Source organism: Chaetodon auriga, chromosome 17 (genome assembly GCF_051107435.1).
Source record: "Chaetodon auriga isolate fChaAug3 chromosome 17, fChaAug3.hap1, whole genome shotgun sequence".
NCBI classification, from domain to species: domain Eukaryota; kingdom Metazoa; phylum Chordata; class Actinopteri; order Chaetodontiformes; family Chaetodontidae; genus Chaetodon; species Chaetodon auriga.
In genome coordinates, this window is record NC_135090.1 from 5,252,302 (window position 1) to 5,278,908 (window position 26,607).

Genomic DNA, 26,607 nt, shown 5'->3' on the forward strand with positions numbered 1-26,607 from the left:
ATGTTTCAGTGTTCGTTGTTCCTCTTCATTTGAATTGCAATATTTTGGCTCCATCATGCTGCTGCAGTAATCTACTTTCATATTGTGTTTTATGGACAAACAGGTATTCATTTTGCATGATATGAAGTTATATGCATGCTGAGCTGCTCAGGGAGGCATATAACAAAACCACAGCCAGTTTGGCTAAAGAGCATGTTGAAGGCCAGGTCTGTGTGACCACAGACATGTTTAGATCTACTGTATCTAGCTGGCGGCCCTCATCCTGTACAATCTCTCCAGTCTGTCTGCCCTGGAATGCCGCCACTGACAGCGATTCTTCCCTGGAACAACAGGGAATTATTTGGAAAGGGTGGCAAAATCAACACACCGTCTGTCGATTATCCCCCTGCTATTCTGGGTCCTTTGGCTCCGCTGTGTGTTCAGAGCATCAAAGACCCGTCAGAGATGTCGGCCTAAGGGAGGCGATGCACAGTTTAATCAAACATTTGGGTGCCTCTGTGTTCAGTGTCATGTGCCACCGTCTCAAAGAAGTGACATATTAAGAAAAACAATGGAGAGAAATCACCCCCTTTGGAGCGAGGAGATTTCAAATCTATGCACATGTGCCCGTTCCCTTTTTTTTTTTTAAGACCCAGGAAACTGCATTGAGATGCATTTGGTTGAAATGCCACCAAGAACATTGTTGGGTGCACTTGAAAGAGAAAAATCCTCTCATCCATTTCTGCATCATAGAAGGCCATAATTTCTGTTACCCCTGGGATGAATTGTGACACAAGAAAATATACTAGTGGGGTTTCTATTATTTTCTGCATCACATTAATTTTACAGGGTCCTGATGGCCCAGCACTTGTTATCAAGTGTCACACAGATGCAGCATGTTACATGACATTTGATAAAGGATCTGGGGGAAATGTTAGCCTCGTGGCTGCACTGCTGTGTTGATTTGTACTCCATCACTCAGTGCATTTGTTATGGGGACTGTATGCCTCTGCCTGGCCTGATAATACCCTTTCTCTACCCAGGCCCTTTCTTGACTGTCACGTCTGGTTGACACAAAGTGCTGCCACACGGATGGGGGTTCACCCATCCCTTGAAAGCCCAGCTGTCAGTGGTTACATAATAGCAGAGCCTTGTTGGCCTCGCCGGACTGCTTTGTGCACCTGTCAGTGAATGTGATTGTGGGTAAGATTAAGCGGCGGGTGAGAAGCCACAGTTAAGGGGTTCCTACCTGATCTCCAGCAGAGACGACAGAACAAACAGAATCAGAGGTTTTGGAGAGCGCTTTAATGTGGCTCAGCAAGAATCGTATCCCTTTTTCACACCACACATTGTGTTGATGAACAGCGCTTCTTGCTTACATGCTTTTATGCATTGCCTAAGTGAAGACCTGCAAGGGAGAAACTCAGCTCCATGGGCGACCGATTAACTGAGCATCCAGAAGTGATATATTTGAACAAATGACATTAACCAAATGCCATTTTTTCATGGATTTAAAGCCGTAATATAATTCCTCTGTGCAGACTCAAAAACCAAAGGCTGTGCTGAAATTCTGTAGCCCACAGCTACAATCAATAACTGCTTATGAAATATCATGTAATGTAATGAATTCACCCAAAAGGAAAAAAGGCACATTTGAAATCCCAACCCAACAGCTATACAGCCAGGACAAGGACATGCACATGATCCCAGTAAACATGATTTAATAATAAATGTGTTATTGAGCTTGAAACCATAAAAATCATGGATAGTGGTTGGTTGGTGGGGGTATACGGGGGTGGTTTCCAATTTATTGTAGAGGGACCTGATTTCCCCAGGGCTTGTGTTGTTAATTCAGTGCATTATAGCACTGTTTATCCAAAGAGGGGGCAGGAGCCGCTTCAATAGGGGTACCATCCTCTCTGAGAAGTCGCCTCCCAGGGAGACTGTCCGGTCGGCCTAGGACCAGTGATTTCTGCTGGACTGAATCCTTTCAAAAGCTCCTCTGAGTGCTCCATCAGCAGGCTAACCGGCATCCCTCAGGCCGCTCGATGAAACTCTGCCTCTTCCTCTTCTCCTCTCCTCTCCTCTCCGTCTCCCTCTTCCTGCCAGTCCAGACCAGCTTTTTCCTCTCTCCGCTGCTTATAACAGAGCCAAGCCTTACATTAAATCTGTGTTTCTGCATAACCGGCCTTGTATGTTTTTTTCTCAGTCTGCTGGGCCCTCTTCTGTCTCTCTCCTCTTTCTATTGCAGTGGAAATAGCACAAGCCAAGCCTCCCAGTGCCTCGCTATCAGCGCTTTCTGCTCAACCTGAATTCTTCCAACACAACAGCAAATAAAGACTGTGGCAAAAAAAAAAAAAAAGGGGGGGGGGAGTTACTGTGTACAGCATGAAAGTGCCAGTTAAAACTGTGGCTATGGAAACCCCTTTGTCTTCCCCCTTAATATGTGTTTACGTTGCTGGGGTTGACTGACAGATAAAGGCACACTCGGGGAAGAGCCTCTTTTAAAATGCATTGTCTTCAGCACCTCCTCCCTCCTTTTTTATTTTCTCTTAAAATAGGCCTCACTGGCAGGTTAAAATGAGGCAGAATAAATTACTTTAGCTATATTTTGCCCTTCTTTCCCTACTGTTTTGATTTGTACTGTTGCAGGAGAGAAATTGCTCTCCTCGGTGCCTGAAATTAAACATTGCTGTTGTCCCTGACTGTGTTCCTAGAGCCTTTTTTTATTGTAACAGTCTCAGTGAGGATTGCGTATGTGGCGCCTACTGCTATCAAACGAGGGATATCAAAATCTCTGAGAGAGGCATTCAGCCAAATCCTTTAGAAAGAAGGTTCGTGGTAAAGACACTGAGGCAGTATTGTGTATTTAATTGAGGCTTTCTTACTGTTTTATGTGCAATAGCGAGTATTAAAGTGAACAAACAATAAAAATAGGATACTCTTATTTTTTTTCATTCACCGATACTGTGAATCCATATGCTAAAAGCTGTTATTGCTTATTGATTTTCCTAATTAAAATCCAATACAAACAGACAGCTAAGGTTAAACAGGGCTAAAACACATATGGAACCGATAATATTTTGCACCTTTGCTGTGTGTTTTAAATTGATCCTCATTCTTGCACCTCTCATCCCACTGAGACACTGAGAGCTTTTTAATGAATCACTTTCAGTTTGTAATGCTTCTGTAACCTAATGCTAAGTTGTGTTTGGGCCAGTTGTCTGGAGGAGACAAGCCATACTACAGAGACACATGCCAAACAAAACCCTTGGTTGGCACTATGATGTGGGCATCATGCCTTTGCCAGCCTTCACTCTGTAGGGCCTGTGCCAACCTTTTATAAATGCCCTATTTGGCAAGAGCTGTGCCCAGCAGTGTCTCTTAAGGTTCTGGTTCAAATACCCTCTTCAAATGTGAACCTGATCCAAATCCTAAATGATCCAAATTATGCGTTCCAAATTGTAAGCTCTCATATCATATTCAGAGGAAACCGTGGATTATGTTTTATCAACTCGACTGGCAACAGATGGAGAAAAACTGGAAAGTCATGCACAGCCTCGTTTTTCTTTATTGTCACACATTATAGTAGATTTTGTTCGTTAATCTCAGCATCCTCCTCCCTCTCCATGCATGGAGAAAAGGGTGGCAGCTGCAGCACATCAGTGTTCATGGTTTGTTTTCTTGGTATTCTGCTTGGAGGTGTGTCACCCAGAATTACTGCAAAAGAGCAATTACAGCTGAATGTCCTCTCTTTCATCAGCATTTCAATGCAAAGATTTGAGATCTGACCCCCAGCCGGTTCCACCCCTATCTCCAACCTTGCCCCGCAGCCTCAAGCCGATAATCAGCCCCAAAGAATAGTTTCTGCCTAGAAAAACCTTGTAGCCCCCTATCTTGCAGCCTCCCCACAGAGTCAAGATAAAGTTTTGTTTACACACTTGACTGGTGGGTGGTGCTGGGACCCCCCCCCCCCCCCCATCTGCTGTCCAAGCATGGTTGCAAAAGGTCATTCCTAAAGTGTGCCGCCCCACATGGAGACAATTCTCATCACAACGGAGGGGCCCTGAGATTACCATCATGCCCATATTGGTGCCTTCACTGACAGGCCACATAGCTGCCTTTCCATCCAACCCATTCTATCCTGACGCTGTCACTGTGCTAAGATTATATGCCAAAACTTACACCCCATTTTCCCAGACAGTCTCTGCTTGAATTCATCCCACTTCAAACAGAACTCTCTTGCTGTTTCAAAATCGACTCCAGCACCTATCTCATACCAAACTGCTATGCTAATGTATTCCCTTTTTTTTTTTTTTTTATCATTGCCCTTTGTAAGTTGAGGCACTCATGCTTGAAACAGCACAAACATCAGCCCCCATAAGAGGGAAGAGTTCAGGCACAACAAAAAAGCGCATCTGTAAACAATAGGCTAAAAGAGTGGGACAAGAAAATGATTCAGCTGGCAACGGCTGAAATACGTCCAATTTCAATATATGAGAAGATTGGTCTCTTGAGCATCTCAGGGGCGTAGGGAGTGAATTACATCAGCCGTTTTTCAATGTAATGCTTTGTATCAACATACTGATATTACACACAGAAAATGGTTTCTCCATAAAATGCTCCTTTGGTTTCTACATAGACTCTATTTTCTGTGCTGGGTAAGTACAGCTGCTTGCATTACTTTTTTCTTCACATCCATTCATTCGCGTCCAATTCATCTTCTCACCCTGCCACAGTTCATATTGATATATGCTCAGGGGCTGTTCTGTAACAGGTAACTTAATCACTCCGTTTTCAACATGTCAATTTCGTCCATCTCTCTGCCAGCCCACTGCTGTTCATCATGTCTACATTACAGTTAGCTATTTCACCTCAAAACAAACGCAGGTCCCCTGACTGCCACCATTGATTGCAAACCTATGGCTTCTGAATCACTAATTCAAACATGCATATTTGGTTCAATTACAGTTTTAAATATTCATAGTCCAGCCTAGCTTTCTATTTTGAATGTATTGCATGAGTAGAATCTAAAGGCCTAGAGTTAGGGTTACGAGGACATAGAAAGGAGGGCAGTGCCATCATCTTCTCCATATCACACTGTCATTTATCTTCTCCCCTCCCATAGGTGCAAGATTTTAAAAGAACAGAATTTTTGGAGTTAGAAAGTGCCTTTTGTTTGTATTGTTGTATACTAACAATATACAATTCCACCACTTATTATTTCAGTATGTCCTGTTTCCAGTGCTTTCATTTCACAAGGCCAATTTCTGACCTTTTATTGTTTTTTAATCTACGGAAGTCTTTGTCTGTGAATCGAGACAAACAGGACAGGGCCAATTATGTGATTGGCTGCCCAATTTGTCTTGATTGACAGACAGATTGAAGACTGTAATGAAAAGCAGCATCATGGAAAAGAAACATATTTATTTGATTATTTTGCAATTTAATGTTTATATAAAACGCCATATTTTGTCTCTGTTTATTCATACTATTTATTTCACATTTTCTCATTAATTTATTTCATTTTGAACACTGTGGGTCTCATTAGAGTAGCCTAGGCTGTGAGGTCACATTCCACTTTTGGTAAAGTTTGACATGCACAATTGCACTGATGGGCAACAGCAGCCTGTCTCGACAGCCTTGACCTATGAGTCCAAAATGGAGAGAGCTAATGTGACTTATTAGCTATGTGTCACCATGGAGTTTTATTTAACCCTCCTCTGCTATAATCTCAATTGTTCCACAAAATAGGTTTGCCTTTAAGCAGTTATGAGCCAGGTTTCTGTTCAACTGTTTGACAAAAATACATCTTTTAAATAAACTGAAACTTACTGTCTGATTAGTAACTAAGCTGGCTGGTTGAGCTAGCTAGTCCGGGCAGCTTTCTCCCTGACCTCAATAGCCAAACTCTTTATTGAATGAAATTATATACAATCCTGAGAAGAAAATACGAATAAACAGCAACAAAACAGACAGAAAGAAGCTTGGAGAGCTGCTGTGACGCCATGCTTCCAGCATGCTAGTGTGTTCGCCGTTAGCTTGACAGCAGACATCCATTTTGCTAAGATGTACAGAGGACTTCAGGCATGACAAGCCCTTCGGACTGCTACAGGAAGAATAATAATATAAATTTATAGCATTAAAATCTAAGATTTGTAGTTGTAAAGCTGAAGTGCGGCCTACATTTATGTTTTGAAAGAGCCCTGGTTATGTTTTTCCCTGTAAGACCACTGCACTGTCTTTCTCTGCTCTCTCTTTTGGCCCTGCCTTGCAGCTGAAACGCTGACAAGATGCTCTGTGTGATTTATAGGAATAGGACTGTTTGTCAGTCGAGTAGAAGCTCACATACTGGGCTCTGTGACCCACGAGCAGTTCCCAGTGCGCTCGCAGTGATGGCTTCCCTTACTACAGAGATGATTCCCCGCACAGTTTCTTTTCATCCCCACTGAAAAGAGAGTGAGCACTTCTCCATCCTTGTAGGGTGGACACCATAATTTTGAGTGCTCTTAACCTTGCCTGGCTTTGTTGAGATCAGGGTCCCTCCTTCACTTCACTTGAAATTTGTTTAGAATTCTGCCCATGTGACTGTGTGGATTTTATGAATTCAGAGATTTTCCAAAAATGCCTCCTAGCAAATCATCACCCCCCGAAACACAAAGAGGTAGATAAAAGTGCCCCATTGTAACCTGAATATGTCCTACCAGCTTTGATTTGAAAGCCTGTCAGGGGGCACCGAGGTCCCCCAAACTATTTTCACCTGAGGAACACAGAGGATTTCACTGCTTGGGAGAAGATAATACAAGGAGAGACGTGCAACTGACTGAATGTCTGCTAAGCAGTTCAGGATGAGCTGGTGCTCCTGAAAACTTTGATCCCACTTGATCAAATCAGGAAAGAACAACGGTTGAAAGATTAATCTGAAATATGACCTTATAAGGCAGTGGAATAATTCCACAAGTGCTTTTTAATATCCTCTCATCTATCAAAGCTGTATGTTTGGATTAAATGTATACTGAGGCCCTGGAGAGAGACTGTGTTTTTTTATAGCCAATATGAAACTGATTGGCTGCATTAATTAAGGAACCCTGGAGGAAACAGTTGCAGCGCTTTGTACTGCGCATTCCTTAGACCTGCGCTGCTTACAAAGTGGTGGGTGTGTGTCTGTCAGGTGTAAGTTTAAGCGGCAGGTTCCACACACGCACACACAGCGTCTGGGAACGAGCCGGATGCCCAATGCACTTCGCAAAGTGGCACTTCCTTCCTCTACACACTCCAGACTATGCGTTGAACTGCTGCCTGGCAACCATCTGGACAGGACCCAACTGTTGTGATTGTGTGCGTGTGTGTGTGTGTGTGTGTGTGGCCAGGACGTCACTGTGGGATTGCCGCTGATGTTTGGCACAGGTATGCATTAATGAAGGACTCTTGATGGCCATAAATTCTCAGTGTGTACATTATTGTCAGGTATGAGCTGTGTTTGGCTGTTGCACACGTGGGTGTGTGCCGTGCATCCGTGTGTGTGTGTGTGTGTGTGTGTGTGTGTGTGTGTGTGTGTGTCTCTGAATTCAGCTCCACTCTTGTTAGGAAATTCCACGCCACATTATTGGGTTGTCTTGGTGATTGTATGGCTCCATTCCCAGACTGGATCCCTGGGGATTAAAGTAGGACTAAAAGAAAACCTCCTGAATGATCAGTCATCAGTTAACTTGCTCAACAAGAGTGACACATTTATTGTTCAAAGCTGAGATTAATTGAAGAAAGTTACTACATTAAAAATGCATATTTAAGAATATCAAAGGCTTACATAAATTAACAGAAATAGAATATTTTGGTTTCGTTAAGTTAGTAAAATATTTATGACCCTAGCCTGTCCACTGAAATTTGTGTTTTGCATTCATAACTAGATTTGATGACATGAATAATGAACTCTCTAACTCTGAGCATCTTTGAATGCAGCTTCTCGCCACAGCTTTAATTGTTGCTGTATCTCCCTTCCTTCTAATCAACCCCTGATATCAGTTTAATAATGATTACAGGAGAAAAAGCCAGTGGATGAAGTCCAAGCTGCTGCCTTGGTGACAGCCGGGGAAACCGCGGCATCAGGCCTGAGGTGATGCATCATGGTCATCCTCGCAGGGAGGCGGTGGTGGGGCACAAGTAAACACTCTTAAATCATCATCCTGGGGCAGATGGGGGGTGTCACATGCCCCCCACTCGCCAGCCACCCTTGCCTTTCCCTCTACACACACTATCAACAGTCCGAGTGAAGAGACAAATGTGACGGAGTCCAGACAGCATTTGGAAAAAGTTCAGATTTTCTTCTTTTGTTTGAATGATTCTCAATTAGACAAAAGACACGGGGGCACAGGGCTAAGTGATCATGTGGGAAGTGTGAATGTTATTCTATATGAGCCAGACAGGATTATGACAGAGAGTTACAGTGAGAGGTTTTCGTGGTAACACCTTTTCGTCAAGTCATTCTTTGCCTGTGGGTGGTAACAGTTATAGTACAGTGACTTCATATGAACAACAATTGTAATATCCAATGTAGGCTGAACTACTGTAGACAGCCTCTCTCTAGTTCAGCAGCAGAGTTTCAGAATAAAAGACTCTGCTTTCCAAGTCATATCATTTTCAACAATCACATTGGCCCTGCTAATTCTGTGTTAAGGAGGTCCTCATGCTCGCTGCTGAGCTTGTCTGGACAAGCAGCATGACATTTTAGAGAACACCATATCCTTGTAAAACAAGAATCACATGAATAAATGCATGACACTTAGCTGCACAGGAGGTCTTTAGCATCATGTTGTTGCTCTCCCACAGAGATTTAACATACCATATGATCTTAGTGCTTTTAAGTCACTTTGCAGCTTCACAGAGCCACCGAGGCGGGTGAACAACAGATAAATATTTTTCAAGGTGAGCGCTGAAAATACAGCACATTTTGAAGCCACTTCTAAAATAAGACCAGGGAAACAGAGCATAGAAAGCAGATTATAGTGCCCTTTTTAAACATATGAAATACAGAGGAAAGACTGCACACGCTGATAATAAACAGCAAGTTTATGCTAGAAAGAAAAAGAAGCTCCCTACCCCCTCCTCCCTTACAGCCCAGTCTCTGCGCTTTCTGCTAACACACACATGCACACGCACACACACACCTCCCTTAGCCTATATAAGCAGACAGCAGCTGAGCTGACCCCCTCCACCCTGCAAACTCTCCTTTATTAAACACACAAAAGCAGTATTTGCAGCTCTAAAATACATGTGGATATTTGTGTTGGTTTCTAAGTAAAACTTCAAGTAAAGGAGGATCTCTTTTCCACGGACAGAGTGAGCAATGTGAGCAGAAAGCCCCGCATTGTAGAGAGAAAGGGCTGAGCAGAGCAGAGAGCTGATGCTTCCCATCCCCCACATTCACATAGCAAAGTTCTGCTGCTTTTGCAAGCGGTGATGCTGCCTTCACGTGCTCCACCCGAGGCTCGTGAACGCGCATTGTCGCAGCATTCAAGCGCTCCCTGGCTTGAAATAATATACTTTATGCTGTTACATAAGGGGGAATTTACTTCCTAGGCTCGTTGCTTGATGCTTTGTGTACCTTTGAGCTACTTTACGAAATTAAAAGCAGACAATGCATCTAATGCCCCAAAGAACAAAACAGAAAAAATAATTATCACACTATCTTTCCAAGTGAACAAACACAAACAACGATTTATATTTCAATGTCGTCTCATTTGTCAAGAACTGAGTGAATATGGTTTTTATCTATCAACACAAAAGATATTTAGGCCAAATACTTTTGTTGATTATATTTTCACATGTATGTTCAACAAGCCAATTGTTACTTTGACAGTATCACTACATTCTACGATCAATCGTATGTTTATATTGTAATGTCAGTCATTTATAATCTTCATTATTCCATGATTGTTTGCTCCTGAAGTAGATATCCCTACACCAATGTGCCTGGTGTAATGTATGTGTTTTGGTGTATATAGGCCTATCACAGAGCTTTCACACACTGCGACGGCAACAAAGGTAGGCTGTGATAGAACATTTCAGACTTTGCTTCGACACTTGTTCTTTTCATTTCACACTGTGATAGTGGTTCGTTTCTGCTCACGGTGTGATATGAAAAATTCCGAGAGGACGGGAAGGCAGCATGAAGGCTGCTGCTGCTAGGAGAGCGCGAGGCAGGCAGGCAGAGAGCACGAAGAAAGGGGGTGGGGAGAGAGAGAGTGGTGGAGAGACATAGCATGTCTGTTCCCATTAATTGTATAGGGCGACTTCATGCTTTCTCCAAATCTCTTCTCCTTCTCTTGTGTGTTGGCGTGAGATTTGACTTTTAACAGATAATATGTGATGTGTTGAATTTCATTGGCGTATACCATGTCACTTTTCCACCACCAGTTTCTCTTTTTGTATCTTCACTTCCTGCTCTGACTGGGCTCAGTCCATCCCCCATCCTTCTCTCTCTCTCTCTCTCTCTCTCTCTCTCTCTCTCTCTCTCACACACACACACACACACACACCATGCACAGACATGCACAGGTTGTGATTTCATCCTTTCCTTTACTCTCCTCCGCTGTAAACTCACATCTCTCATTTGCTGTTGTTGACACATGGAAGCAGTATGGAGGTAGTCACTTCCACCCATTAGCCCACTGTAACAGAAGAAGCCTATTTTGTTCCACTCCTTTAATGAGCTAATACGATAAAGTGCACAAATGAACGTAAAGAGCAATGCACAGCTCATGCATGAAGCAATTTTTGTAATCAGAATGGTTGAATAGTTACATTTGACTTCAAGGCAGAGTAGCATAGTAAAGGAAGGGGCATTTTAATTGTTTTATACCACAAAACGACAGACACAAAGTCTGGCTTTTAGCAGTGTTAGACAGAAACCTTGCATATGAAAGCTGTTTTGACCATATTTAAATGAAAGTTAAATAAGAGACTGGTCATAGTTAAGGCCAGGGTTGTAAAGACACTGAAATGGTGTTTACTTAATAGGGCAGACAGCTCTTTAGCAATGGAAGATTCTTAGTTTATACCCCGGCAAACAGCATCAATAAGATGTATACATTATAGACACTAGTACTATGAAGCTGTAGAGGTCCTCCAAATAAAATAAAATTAAGTAGCTGATAAAGACCACTTTTGTAAAAGTGTATAAAATATACATCTACTAATCTAAATCTGCCTCACTTACTATGTCAGAAACCCTATTGCTGTGCATCTTCATTAGCATAAGCTTTTCACCTATATGCAACACTTAATTAGTCTCAGGATGACCAGTCTTTTATGCTAACAAACGGGGCTTTTCGAAAGCGTCGACATTTTTATGTATGAGAGCAGTTTAAAGCGCATTAGACCTACAATAATGGCTTTTCTTGGGTATAAACAATGTTGTTATTAGACAGTCAGCGTGGTCCTGATCCAGTTTTCGCTCTGTGTTCCGCTCCGGGTTTTTATTTTCTCGCGACAGGTCGGTAAGATGGCTGTGTCTCGCGGAGCCTCGTGCTGGTTTGGGTGATTTCTAGCTCGCGCTCTCGTTCTGTAACAGAAGCCCCCCCCTCCAACACACACACACTCACTTGTGTCGGTGAAATTCATTTCCTTGGCTCTGTATTTATATATTTTTTCTTTCCCAAACTTTCCCCTCTGTTTTAACTTTAAACGGAGTCGCGGTGGATTACCGGATACCGGTCCGGGCGGAGGGCAAAGGGGGAATGAACCGGGACAACGGGTACGTTGTTATAAATATAATTGTATTTATATTCAATGGTTTTTCGGAGTTTGATTGTGAGTGAGTCGCCGTGCTGAGAGAGAGTGAGGTAGAGAAAGAGTGGGGGAGAGAGAGAGAGGGATATCATGGCCGCTCAGGTCGCCAGCGTCGCCACTCTCAACACTAGCCCGCCATCCGAACTCAAAAAGCCGGATCGGGACCCACAGGAGGAGTCGGTACCGGGAGAGAAACAGCATGAAAATAAGGAACCGGGACCTGACGGCGGATCTCCTGGCCAGAAGGAGCTGCAGGACGGGACCGATGCTGGGAATGCTGGGGGAGGAGGGGATCCTGACATGAAGAACGGCAACGGGAATTTGCCCAGGGTAAATAATAATAGCAGTAATCAGAATGATACAGGCGGGCCCGAAGGGAATAACCATCCCGGGATGGGACACCACCACCCGGGCCCCTTTCCTCCACCTCCTTACGGTTACAACCAGCACTACAGCCGGGCCCCTTTTCATCAACATGGCGGACAACAAAGCCCTGGCATGGCAGCTGCATCGGGGCCGGGCATGATGGACCCTTACCCCCCTAATTCACACGAACACGGCTACCCAAACCATTATAACAACTACAGCCCGTTCCAGAACAGGACTTCTTATCAGGGCCAAGGATACGGGGCCATGAATTCCCCGCGTAACAACCAGCCTCCGGCGGCTGGGGGGCAGCCAGGCAAGCAACAGCCAGCAGGAGGAACCACAGCTATGGCTGCCTCTTACAATAATCAGAGGTATAACATGGGAAACCAACAACCTACGTCTACGCCAACTTTAAATCAGCTTTTGACATCCCCCAGCTCTGCCAGGAGCTACCCGAATTACCCCCAAGGAGACTATAACAATCAGGAAGGGGCCAATAAGGGACCAGGAGATATGGGCAGCAGTCAGTATGGTGGGGTCCATCCGGGTTGGCAACAAAGGACCCACCATCCGCCTCCTATGAGCCCGGGAAACACTGGACAGCCTCCAAACAGAAATCAGGTAAAGTTCACTTACTGCTCGGACACACTTTGACTGAGTTTGAGTCACCCAGTAGCTCAGGAAAAGCACTGTAGAGTTGCATATTGCATTGGACCAGCCATTGTCTATGTAGCAAGAGCTCTAAAATGGCTGCCTCTCTGTTTCTCCCAATACCACCCCCTGCAATAGTGTTTAGACAGAGAAAGAAGCCGCATATTCTGTTGGAAACAACTTTCTGAGTCGTGGGTGTCGGTGTGTGTCCCTGCTGGGTACAGGGCAAGAGTTTGACTAAGTAGAGCCAGAGTTTGTCAGGGGAAAGTGTGTGTGCGTGCAGAGGGAGATGAGGGGAGATGTCTTCGCAGTGCTCCTTCAGCCTCATTGGAGATCCAAGTGCTGTAATCGCTGTTATTTCTGCGAGAATCCGCCGCGAAATGGCTTCTTTTCGGTGTTGTGCTCCCACCGGTGCTATCAAAGTTGTGTCAATGGCTGTCAGGGCAATAAACAAGATGCAAATGACGGCGATATCCGTTAAATAACATTTGCATAATGATTAAGGACAGACCCCTCTCTGTCGGTGTCAAAGCCGGCGCACAGTCAAGTGGAGATGCGTCTCACAGTCCGGTGAATGGCAACGATCGCGTCCGCTAAGTGTTTACTCGGATCAAAGTGTGATTGTGACCGCGATTGATTCATCCTGACGGAGGGTTTCATTCATTGCGGCTCCGTCCGCCTTTTTTTGCCTGCGTTTCTCCGCCGTGTGCCGCCTTGTAAACACGGCCCCGCCGGTCGGAGTTGGCAAAGTGCAGATTGCCTTTGCTTTGGGATTTGAATTATGGAGGTAAAATCCTGCTGTCAGAGCCAGGAGACAGTTGGTCTTAGGTTGACATGCGAGCCGAGATCTGATTGGCTCCCCATCCCTCTGCTCTCGGCCATTTATAATTGCATCTAATGGAAGGCTGCAGAAAAACAGCCCCCTCTGCCCGCTTATATCCTCCACACTGTCAAGACATCACAGTGCCTGTGTCTTTTTGCTCCCTTTTTATTCTTTATGAGCAATTTTGCACGCATTTGTGTAACCCAAAAATTAATTTAGATATATTTTGTCATATAAATATATCTGATTATTCTCACCAAACCACAGGAATACACACAGAGAGCACATTCTCCATTCACAATGCTAACTTTCTCATTGGTTGTGTTTATTTAAAGCATTTTGAGTACATTTTTTGTTCACTTCCTCCCGCTGCAGTAATTTGCATGATGACTGGACTCATGTAGACCCCCCCACCCCCTTTGTTTTTTATTTGTTTGATTAAACCTTAAGCTCTCTTGTGCTGAGTCACATCTCTGCTGTCATTTTTATCTGTTGACCTCAGACGTGCACCTGAAGTTTTGTGCTGTTGGGTACACCGTGTGCGCTGCTCCTTCAAATCGGCTGACTCTGGTACAGCAGATAGAGTAGGTGTGGTCATGTAGCCCCGTTGTACAACTGTGCTTTCCACTGTTTCCAGATCAGGAGTTGAGGAGACTTGCGTGCCAGAACGTCTGGTGGCCACGTGAGAGGGTCGGACTGGCCGCAGTTGTGTTTACAAGCAGCCAAAGGTGTCAGCCAGTGTCACAGAGGGCCTTTTTTTATGTTTAAGCTGGTTTACAATAGCCTACTTTATTTCCACATGCAAAAAGTGTCACCATGTCAACAGGGCTTACCTTACCTCCATCCAGGGAATGAAATCAGCACCTGCCACCTGCCAAACAAAAGGTAAATGTTGGTTGTAGCAGGTGACAATTTCAGGTCACCTGCCACCATGGCAGGTAGGTTTCTGAAGTGACCGGCTGACATGCGACAGTGGCAGGTGAAGACCCTGCCTGCTCTCTCTACAGTGATAACATGTGCAGTGTCTTTACTCTACAGTTATGTGTCATGTGTGTCACAGCGGAGGACTAGTTTTATTACTAGCATTTTTAGCTTTGCTCCTTTTTATTCTGCCAGTGACAGTATTTTTTTATGTATTCTCTCCAGATCTTCAAAGTCATTTTGACCTTCCATGATCTCGCTTTCTTTTCTTATTTTTTTACTTGTGGGATCTACTATCAAATATGATGGCACTATCATGGCAAAGGTCATTGCTGCATGTTTGTTGCTGTATTGTGTTATTTCTGCAGGAAGGTAGATGTGCTGTGCTTTCCTACTTTATCTCCAGCTAAAGAGTGGTCATTAAGGACACTCTGCTCATCTGGAGAAGTGATAGCACCACCACTTGTTGCTTGAAACTTTAAGCTGCACACTTTTCACACATTTTGCTGCTTTGCCACTTTGCTGAACCACAGCAGGGTTAATTGCGGACACTTAAAGCTGCACAGTGCAATATTCGCACATTCATAGCTCTGCCTAAGTGTCCGCAAAAGGTTTCAGCTCGAAATGTTTGAACCCAGATGTCCAGTACGCATGTAGAGAGATGAGAGAAGTCACACTGATGAGTCTGTCACTTTCTTTAGTGCTGCTCACTGCTGCTTTGGGGAAAGTTTGGATTTCCCTTTTTCATTTCAGTTTGTCACTTCCTGTGTGCAGAGAAGTTCCATACCCAAGGGCGGCTTTACATGAAGGCAAACAGGGTGAATTGTCTGCGTCTTAGTTGTTGTGTATGAGGCACTTTTCTCTGTCGAACTCCTTTCTGGCCATCAAGACAGGCACCTTTTTACAGTCAAGTGTTTGGACGAGCTGTAAACATTCATGTTCATGCTGTAGAGTGCCCTTTTTTTACTCCACTGAAGTTGATATTGACCATCATGCATCATTCTTTTGAGGCCATGTTTTTAGTGGGACTACTGAGATGACCACACAGGCTGTGTTGTTATTTGTTGACATTACATTCAGTGAACAGGATATTCATATTGACTTATTTTAATTCTATATTTCTTTTTTTATATTTTTACTTAACATATTTTAGAATCAGTGTTTCTAAATTGCACATATCATGTTTAGTTTCTGTAATTTCTCAACTGCCAGTTCCTGATTTGGACCAGACTCAGTAACACTCTGGTTGTATTACAGACAAAAAAAGAAAAAAAGCTGAACATTTTCTTTGTATTTCAGGGCTCAAACTGAAGTTATGAACTTGGAATAACTGTCTTATCTTGGCTGTAACGTCTCAATGTCCCAGAGAGCAGCGTGCAAAGAAATCTGCCGCTACTTTTCTTGAATTTATGGGTATAATACTTGCTGTAGGTGACAGTTAGATTAAGCTAGTGACAGCACTGTATTACCATTAAAGTACACACACGCTCACACTCAAAGTTAAGGTGATAATGGTGTGATTACAGGAGTAAGCTTTGTTTGTGTTCATTTCCAGAAACTCATATCCTCTCAACATTTGAACCAAGGAGACTGATGTCTGTCCCAGCACTCCTGACACTTTCTCATCACTAGATTTCCACCCATGCAGGTTTTTCATGTGCTTTCAGAGCTGCTCTTTGTTCAAGAAGCCCAGGTTCATTCTCATTGTGCGAGTTAAAGAACAGTGTCGGTTAAAGTAATTAAATGTTTTGGTTGTTAAGCACACTTAAAGGTAGCAGGACTGTATTTTTGCTGGAGTCCAACAGGCTGTGTCACAATCTCATTAGTGTCAACTAAGAATTGGAATCAGTGTTTGCATCAGTGTTGCTGTCAGTGGCGCAGGTGCAGAGAACACGTTACCTTCAGACACAGCACCTGGAGGACGGGGCCTTTCACAGGAGCCAATGGACAGAAAGATGGGATGAGTCGTTTCCATTTTTGGAACACGAACTGGTGTCAGATGATGGCGTGGAGATGTGACACGGAGGCCACCACTTCGTGTACATCATGTTAAGTCAGAGAACTTGTGCGCCTGATGTGTGACCGCGCAGGCCGACGTGGCAGCCAGTGGATGTAAGTTAGCGTGCAGAGTTTCTCAGCAGAGGAGCTGTCCATGATAAGTGCTGTTGGCCGTACTTCAGCAGAGTTTATGAAATGCTTCAACTCTCCATTCATTAACAGTGGCACGAGCGGCTTTTTAATTTACGGATTTCTTGCCGGTGATCATTCCGTGGCTGATTTATTATTATTTTTCATACGTTCATTATTATTATTTTTTAAATGGGGCCACTCCACCTGCTTTGGGCCACCTGCTGAAGATGAGTTAATGTGTTTATTGAGTGGTGGATGAGGGCTCATATGGCTTTTCATTATGCCTTGCACACAAATCCTCAGAAGTGGACTGCAGCGGGGTTGTTTTGGATGCTGTAACGCCAGGTGTTTCCCTCCGCCTAACACATGGGAGCGAGCCATCGGGGATGCCCTCTCAGCTCTGCAAGGCTGCCTTCCCAAATTGAGTTTGAATTAAATCATAATCGAAGACACTTTGTAAATATTTCTTTGAGAAAGCCCCACAGTTGAAAACATAATGAAAAACACCAAAGCAAGGGTGTTAAATTGACTGCTGCTAATAGACGCACAGCTCTGCTGCTGATGTACAAGGGAAGCCCCACTGCAAATTGGAAAGTAGCGTACAAATAAATATTTTCATGGCAGCTTTACTGTGTCAAAAACTCCCAAGAAACGAAGATGGAATATATTTAATATTTAACAGAGCAAATGTCTTGCCTGGGTCTGTATTGTTATTCCAAAGTAAAACTAATTAAAGCATTAGACAGAACCGTATGCTCTTACTTAGCACACCCGAGCTGTGTTGAGTGCGCTGTTTGTTCAAGGATATACTGGAAATCTTATTTGAGATCATACTGGAAATTTGAAAGTACGCTGGGAGCCACATGGCAGAGGGGCCGTCCCGAAGCAGGAGTTTAAAGTCATTGCATTTATTTTTTGACACGAGATTTGAAGTGATCAAACGGTTGATGCCGGAGCTGAAACTGTTGGTCATTTCTTCAAATAGTTGTTAAGAGCTATTTCAGTAATTGACTCAGTCATTTTCAGGCAAGAATATGCTATTATCTGACATTTATAAAAAAAAAAACAGTTCATCTAATTTAAAAATAACTTGTCAATCACTCAATAATGAGCATAACTGTTTGTTTTAGCCCTGCTCAAGTGACCAAACTTTCACTGGTTCCAGCCTCTCAAATGCATTATTTCTCAGCTTTCTATAACTGTAAATTGTACCACTGAGTTGCAGACTTTTTATCAGACACATCAAACAGTTAGAAGTCATTATCGTGGTTTATGAAAAATCATAAACCTGCAAATTTCATTGTTTAGTTTGATCGACTAAATGCTTAGTTATTGAGGCTGTCAACGAATATTCTAAATTCGAATAGATAATCAAACGGTGAAAAAATCCAGACATTCGATTGTGAAAATGAATATTTGATTGCGGAAAAAGCGGCAGCACTGCCGCGGTGGATGCCCTGAATGCACCGCGTGATGGACAAAAGTCACAAAACCTTTTCCTTTGTCCAGTAATTATCCCAAAAATCTGTTGAAGTCCGACATATTTAGATCTCTCCGCTCATAACGTCCTTTGAAAATAATTCCTGAGTTAGACGTTGAAGTATTCCTGCTCTACACGTTGCTTCCCTCACTGCTTCTCTGATGTCCGCCCTCACTCCTCTCTTGATTTGGTGAATTAAGGATTCATTTCGACCAAACGAGAGTTGATGATCTCTGCCGAGATCCTTTCCATAATGTTGTCGGACACTTTCAGTGGACGTACACTGACGGTGCTCAAACACCTGGACGGATTCCGTTGTAGCTCGTGGCTGCTGCGCTCTTGCTCAATACTGGGAAAAACTTAACAGTTGTTGTCTCCATTAGTCACTCAAAATGGGAAAATAGGGTCCATAATCAGATAACATTTGACCGTAATTTCTCCCATTTGTCCGGGACATTGAAGTCTTCCAGGACATGTGCAGCGGCACCAACAGGACGCTCTGCATATAAAGTGTAAATGTAAAGTAGGTCGAGCTGAAAGGGCGAATATTTCAACAACGCGGTGCAGGACTTTATTTAGTTTATTTTGTAATGTTTGGTATGTAGATCATGTTAGTGTTGAAGTAATACACAAGTAGTAGTATGTCTCTCACATTGGTTTGCCGTCTTATGGACAGAACGTGCAAAAATAGATATTAAATGGTTTGAACCTTTGTGCTTTTTTAAAAGAAATAAGGTCATTTTCGACCAATTTTGACAGCCCCTTACTTGAATGAACATATGTTTTGTATTTGAGATTTTCATGTTATGGTAACTATCTCGGGGAAAAGACATGCTCTCACTGTATCATAGCATATGATATTGCACAATTATTATTTTTCTTATTCTCAGTTACGTCCCATAAAGGAATGAAGACAGAAGGCTTTTATTGGTTGAACAAATTTTATTATAATTTAACAAAATATTATGTCCTGACTGACATTGAACTTGAAATATTTTTAAATAAAACTAATACAACAGAATACAATACTGTAGAAAAGCAAATATAACAATGATTTTTGAAATGGCGCATAAATAATCCCTATTTCAGACATTACGTTTTATGGATATTGGTTTGCTTTACTGGACTGTCCTCCAAGTATCAGCCTGTGCACAATCACTAGAAAGTGATATACTGTTCTGTGACAGCCGGCCCTACACTTTCTCAATTGTTCTTAGTCACACAACACAATACGCGGTTCTAAGAAAACATACAGAACTACTTCCAGCTACTGTTTCGACTCCGTTTTGCGGGGGGTGGTGCCGTGGAGAAGAGGAAGCCCGAGCGTTCAAAAAGGAAGTTCACTCTCAGCTCTTTAGTCTGCACTGCTGAGTAATGATTCTCCACAGGCCACATGGACAGCATGCTGCCTCCCGGCAACTGTGTGTGTGTGTGTGTGTGTGTGTGTGTGTGTGTGTGTGTGTGTGTGTGTGTGAGTGAGTGTGAGTGTGAGTGTGAGAGACTGGATGGTGCGTGCACATGAGGGAGAAACGGTGTCAGTGATACCCAGGGGAGGAGGGGGTGGGTGTTTTGTGAATGATCTTCGTCTGCCCCTGACAGCTGTGTGTATTTGTGTCTAAAGTGCGGTGGTTACTTGGTGGTCGTTGGGAGAGTGTGTGTGTGTGTGTGTGTGTGTGTGTGTGTGTGTGTGTGTGTGTGTGTGTGTGTGTGTGTGTTTGCCGCTGCCTCAGGAGCCTCTCTGACCTGCTCTTACTCCACGTGTCACCAGCCGTCCGTCGTTCTTTAGCAGCGAGGGCCTTTTTCATCCCGCTGACGACAACAGACAGTTTTACATTTTCCTCCTCTGCCTTTTTCTACACTTAATTGTTGTTTTTTCCTCAGTTGCATCATCCTTAGGACCCCTTCCTTATCTCGATAGGGGGTGCTCCAGGAAAAAACAAACAAACAAAAAAAAAAACAACAGCAGGGTATGAAGCCTGGCCATCATGTAAATGCTTATAGATTTGACTGAACACTTCCAGGGTTATTGACCTCGACAGGCGATGGAGAGTTTTCTGGCTGTCCCTGGCGGTGCAAATTATTAATCAGAATAATTGGACGCTCCGTTTTGCACATTGAAAATACACAGAGGGAAAACAACTTCCTCTATGGACAAATGCCAGACTTGCGCTGTTGCATCAGGCCATGCTGGAATGTAAACGTAATTCATTTCTTTTGACATTTACCTTCAAAAATGTTCCAGATTAGCATAGTAATATCCTTCTCGGAGTCTGTGTGAGACTACAGACTTCATTTACATGACGTATGGTGTGTGTGTGTTTTCGTGGAATAAAGTGGTTAACCTTTAAATTGGTGCAGTTGTTGATGCTAGAAGGCAGAGAATGATACTTCCTCCCGGCTCTCACCTTTGCTCTGTGCAGAAGAAAAGCCAATGGCTCATATATACAGTATCGTATGTATTTTACATAAAACAGGAAAAAGGCAACATTGGCACGCGAGGACCAGTTGGCTGTTATCTCTTTATGTCTTCTGTAGTTGTCAATGATGACATCAGTTTTTGTGGATTGTGCCCTCTGGTCACAGCCTTGCTTTCTGTTTTTGCCTTCCTGTTTTTGTTGGCACCAGAAATACGAGTTGGTTGAAGTAACTATTCCAGTGGAATCAGCTCATCATGGAATCAGCATGGGACAGAATAATTCCTGTACAAATGCATCTTAAAAAATGAGTTTAGAGTCATATAGTCAAGTCATCCAGTTTGGCTCATTTTGTACTTACTCACAAATTCATCTGCTTATAGTGATGAATGTGGACATATGTGATCACTGTAAGCCATTTCCACTGTTTTGTGTTTTAAAAGACAACGTTCATAACACGACGTGCAAAGTGGCACCCATTTAAAGTATGATTTGGTTACACAAGAATGTGTTTGAGATGGCTCTTATCACATACACAATATTTTTCTGACAACATTTAACCTTATAGATTATATTTTACTGAATTTGAGTGTTTTTTTGACGACCAGTCTTAAGTTTTAACTTCCATTCAACCATCACGGAAATTAGTTGCCCTGTCTCTAGTGCAATTAGTGATGGACACCTAAATCTTGGATCCAGTTCAAACCTCACGTTCTAGAAGAATAGAAAGTAGTATCTTGTGCTGACAATGTTAAATAACAAATAATTATTGAGGCAAAAATGAAAAGTGTTTGCTGTTTCCAGCTTCTTAAATATGAAGGTTTACTGCTTTCATAGAGCTGAAACTGTAATATGATTGATTGATTGATTGGTTGATTGACTGAAAAGTAATAGGCAACTGTTTTGACTATTGCTCAATCATTTAAATATTTTTTTAAACCGAAATGCCAAACCTGACTGCGTCCAGCCTTTCAAAAGTGAACATTTTCTGGTTTTCTTATTCTTCAGTCATATTAAGCAAAATATCACAGTTTGGGCAAACCAAGTGATTTGAATCCATCAGTGTGGGCTTTTGGAATATTTTTAAGCATTTAATGGCTTTTTGTGAACCAATCTATTAATCAGAAAAAGAATTTCCAGGTTTATAGGTGATGAAAACGATCAGTTGCAGCCCTAGATTTTAATCTGTCAAGAGAAAATTAATCACTAACTATTGTAATTAATTGTGTAATATTTTTAAGCAAAAATGCCTAAAAACTCACTGGCTCCACACTCATATTTGCTGGTTTTCTTAGCCCTCTATGACAGTAAATTAAATCTCTGCAGGATTTGGACAAAACAAGACATCTGAACTTGTCAGCTCAGCTCTGGGAACTTTTCATGACAGTTTGCTCTGTATTCTAACAGGTTATTGACCGAATGATTGATCAGTCAAGCAAGAAAGCAGTCAGCTCTGTAACTGATAATGAAAATAATCTTGCAAACCAAAACTGAAACCCTCCTGGGTTTTGGACTGGTGTTGTTCATTTACAGATAACCAAGTCTGGACTGTAATTCATGATGACCATGATACTAAAATGCAGCCTAAGCAATAACTACACATCGTGCTGTACGACACAATACTATGAGACAGACACTAATGTTTATAGCTGGAGTCTGTCTGTCCAGTCCAACAGTCCAAAGTAAGCCGTTCAGCTCTTTAAACAAGTATATATGCTAGTTCTTCTTTTCAAGTGACCTAAATAATTCATGTAAATGTGTCATAGAATTGGGATGTTTACACAAGCACCTCTTTCTGTGCAGCAGTGTACCAGGCGGCCAGTTAGCAGCCGGTTTGATACACAGCCATTGTTTTGTTTTGATTTGATCGGCTCATGGTTAAAAAAAAGAGCAGTCAGTGGTCAGCAGGGACATAGTTGCACAGACAAAAGCGATCGCAAAAAGGCTGTTTAATGTCATTGTTTCTGGCTTGTGTGGCAGGTGACAGTGATTTATACACCAGAGACACGTTTGAACAGTGCTCGGTGCCCGACTGATGCTAACTTTGGACTTGTGTTGTGATACTCCACAGTGTGGTGGTGTGAGTGTGGAAAAAGCAGTAACTGTCGTTGGCGTGTTCCTCTCCCGACTTGAAGATTTGCATGGCAGTGAATGAGTGCATCTGTTTTGTCAACGGGAGAGTGCAAATGAACAATCCCAACGGTCTCTCCAGTCCAGCTCAGCCCGTCGCTCATTAGTCACAGTCCTTCACTGCAGCCTTAAAAGTTAATATTCAAAAGTGGACCGCGCTGCTACAATGCACGAACTCCAATGAAATTACTAGTCTGTGATTCAGATTACGACTGAGCGTGTTTTCCTCTGGCCGTGTGTGTGTGTATGTGTGCAGAGAAGCGTGTCTGACGTCAGTGTCAGAGTTGTGACTCTAACCATGAGGCAGGCAGTGACCCAGCCAGGTCCTTAAGTGGCTTCGCCCCATTCAGTAGCCAGGGTATTTTTGGCATAGTAGTGAGTGACACACTTATCGTAATGGGTCGTCCAGGGTGCCAATGGTCAGCCTGAATAAGCATCCTTCTCGGCAGCGCGAGCCGAGCCTCGGCAACGTGATGTAACCGATCACTGTCTTGCTTCCAGTGCTGACCGAGGAGTCGCTGCCTGCTAACGCATCAAGTGGCTTATCTCTGAGCAGGGGTGGAGAGCGGAGACCGCTTTTTCTTCCCTGAGCGGTCCTGCTGAAGTGCTCATGTAACCTGAGCGCCACTGCCATTCTTGCGCTGCACTCACATTGTGGCCTTAAATAAGCCACACTGCCTTGTATTATGGGATGTCAGTCGACCGTAACTGTAAACACTCTTTGCAACGGTAATGCATTGTAACAGAGAGCTGTTAAGTGTCACTGCGTCGCTGTTTAGAAGTTTCGTTCAATTTCAAAATGTTTAATTGATTAAAGTTTAAGAATTGATTTATGTACGAGACACTTTCGTAGAGCTGGCTGTCATCAGAAATTTGGTACCAATCCCAAAACAGTAGTTTTTTTATTGTACACACTTTGAGAAATCAAAACAGGTTTATTACGAACCTTTTTCTCATTGAATAAAAACAGTGCTTAAACAGTCAGTGCTGTGTAAAAAACCCAGTTTGCTTGACACAAACAACATGCAGAACTTTGCCTTTCATACTAGTATGAATCTGCATCATTCAGGTCGTTACCTTGACTGCACTGGCGGCGTATCTTTTTCTTCTCCGAAAGGGTATTTTTTTAAAAGAATTTTTCTTTTGAGTTTGAACATTCATCACATTCTTTAAAGAACTGTCTGCAGGTGCAGCATACATCACTCAGAGTTTACTATTACTCCATTGGTAAAACTACGAACATGTGCTTTGCCCTTTACCATTTGTCACCACAATGTGCACCATACCCACCGGCCGTGCCTTCAGCCTTTCTGAGCTCCCACTCCAAACACCCCCTCCCCTTGTTCCATTCCCGAGAATCAGCCAGTGTCACCTGGAAATATAAGTTTGGCCTGACAGGTTGACAGCCTGCAGTCAGGGCGAATGTTCACTCTCTTGTAGCCTCAACCTCAACATCACACTGACAGGCCAGGCAGCATCAGGCAGACCTCTTTTTTTTTTACATCAGGAAATAACTGGGAGGTCTCAGCAAGCTGCTCTGATCTACCTAACGAGAGATTTATTATTTTTTTTTTTACAAGGCACACTGGGCCTGTCAGTGCAGTGGTGGGAACCAGTTAACACCTAGAAAGTACGTTGTTATTCACCAGTCAGCATTCGCTAATCGCCATAGTCAAATAGGTACCAAAATAGGTACAAATAGGTAGGTTTATATAGCCAATTCATGAGAAGTAAAGATGTGTCTGCTACCTGTAGATGAACTGTGCTACTGCCATCCATCAATTTGATCGCTCAGATATGTTTCCGCTAAATCTATAGCTTCACCCTTGAATTTTCACTCTGTGATGTTATATCCACGTCGCAGGAGTTAGGAGTTAGCACTGTTTGCTTGTCTGATTGCTGTAGTGACAGTGTAAAAGCTACAGAAAGACTCCACTAGTCTATGAAAAGTTCGAAAATTCATGTGCTGTTCTTCGGGAAATGTGTCCTCCCACCCTTGAATCATAAAGGTGCCGTCTCCTTGTTGTTGTTGATGTTTCTGTTATCATCCTCAAATAACCCTGCCCCCCCCCGTCTCTCAGAGATGTGAAAGATGGTTTTGTCATGCGAGGATGCGAGCTCCCTTCTTCCTCTCCTCCCTGAACATCTTTTGCATCTCTTGGAACAGCTGGGTGAACATCTGGGTGAGTAGGGTGCTGTTGCCTCTTCATGGTGATGATGGCACCAGCAGGCACAGGCTGCCACCCCCCCACCCCCCTCCGCCGCCCAACCCAGGTCCCCCGTGCTTTTATCCAGAGTCATGCAGCGGTCAGCTCAAACTCGCAACTTCTCAGGTTGATGCAGTGGGAGTTTTGGTTGTTTCTTCCCCCAGTTTCTTGGCTTCTTATACACTCTACCTCTCAGGTACTTTCCCCAGCTATTTGCCTACCCCAGTTGGCAATACTTATGCTTGTTTTAATGCTTCATGGCTGCTGTTGCTGCTGGGACCTAGCTGTGTGCTTTCCCTGTTTGTTTTGACGTCTGAACTGTTCATGAAAAAGGGAAATATTCACCCAGTGTCTAACTCCTGTCTAACGCCTGTGGTGTGAATTCTAAGAGGACTGATCAGTTACGTTTGCACAGTGCTGAAATGTGAATGTTCCGTTTTGATATCATCAGTATCTCATGGGTGACGTTGCTGTTGTGGTCTGGTGTTGGTTGTTATTTATATAGAAGTCGGTTAAGACAGCTTCGTGGTTTTGAAACGTAACGGTCAGGGGTCATTTTTGCATTTACTTCCTGTCAGGGCTGGTTTTCGTTAAAAGAAAACTCAATACTAGTGCTGAGATGATACCTGAGTTCTGTTACTCTGGACTATGGGATGGACAAAACAAGCAATTTGTATGTCACGTCTAGCTCTCAGGAATTGACATTTTTCTTTTCTTTCGTCTTGTTTTTTTTTTTTTGCATTTTCCTGGTGTTTTTACGGGCCGATTAATCTTGAAATGATCTGTTCACCAACTTGTAATGGAAATAGTCCTAGATTGCCACTCTAAAGGGTTCAACTCTTAAAAGACACTGAGGATTGATACCAAGCACTTGTAGAGTATCTACCTGTACACTACCAGCTTAAAGTTTGCCTGTGTTTAAGTGTTGTCAGCAATGCTCCTCATACAGCTGGGAAAGTATCAGTGGAGAAAGCGGCTGAGGATCGCTGTCGCTTGTCCTGGGGCGAAGAGCTTAACCCTTCGCTTCTACAGTGGAAGTGTTCAGGACTTAAATGGTGAAAGACCCGTCCTACTGGGCTGCTCCCGCTGTGACTGTGGACCACGGCATTAATGTGGAATAAACAAAGTGTGCAGATTGACTAGGCTTGCTCACATCTCATCCCTAAAGTTGACGTTGGTGCTAAAGGGTAGGTTATCCTGTCCCTCTTTGACGTGTGATGTGTCTGACTCCACTGCCATATGAGGGCGGCCTTAGCCGGCGTGGGTTTGCGCTAGTGTGTTGCGTGTCGAAGGGCTTTAACGCAGAACAATGGTGTGTGTGGCGAGCCGAGGCCATGTGGCCGTGTGGCGGATTAAATTAGCAGCAGTTGTTTATCGTCTGTCCCCCCCACCCCCCCCGGTCCATCTGCTCCGCTCGGCCCCATACACTCCAGCTCTGCTCTCAGGCACTGCTCCAGACTCACACCCCCCCACCAACCCATCCCACCCTCCCCAACCCCTTACAAATCCCTATCCTCATCCCCATGTACACACACACACACACACACACACACACACACACACACACACACACAGAGCTTTGAATAGTTGCAATATCCACCAGCAGCCCAGTCATGACACAATATACTCAGTGCAACCTCTTCTGCCAAGAGTGCTCTGGCTTTCCTCTATGCAGATTAGCCATGTGCTAATTGTGGTTATTTATTTATTTTTTTA

The 26,607-nt window shown here is 43.4% G+C and overlaps 1 protein-coding gene across 6 annotated transcripts in view; it reads left to right on the top strand.

Annotated features, from left to right (window-relative positions):
* The first annotated feature begins 11,460 nt into the window (after positions 1 to 11,460).
* The window catches only part of arid1ab (AT-rich interactive domain 1Ab), a 53,832-nt gene continuing 38,685 nt past the window's right edge, over positions 11,461 to 26,607 (top strand). For 5 of the 6 annotated variants that reach the window (XM_076754843.1, XM_076754844.1, XM_076754845.1 and 2 more), the window contains exon 1: positions 11,461 to 12,756. In XM_076754843.1, the coding sequence (XP_076610958.1) occupies positions 11,857 to 12,756 (900 nt within the window). In that variant the 5' untranslated portion in view covers positions 11,461 to 11,856. The remainder of the gene's footprint in view (positions 12,757 to 26,607) is intronic. The other variant, XM_076754849.1, reaches the window with a different exon arrangement.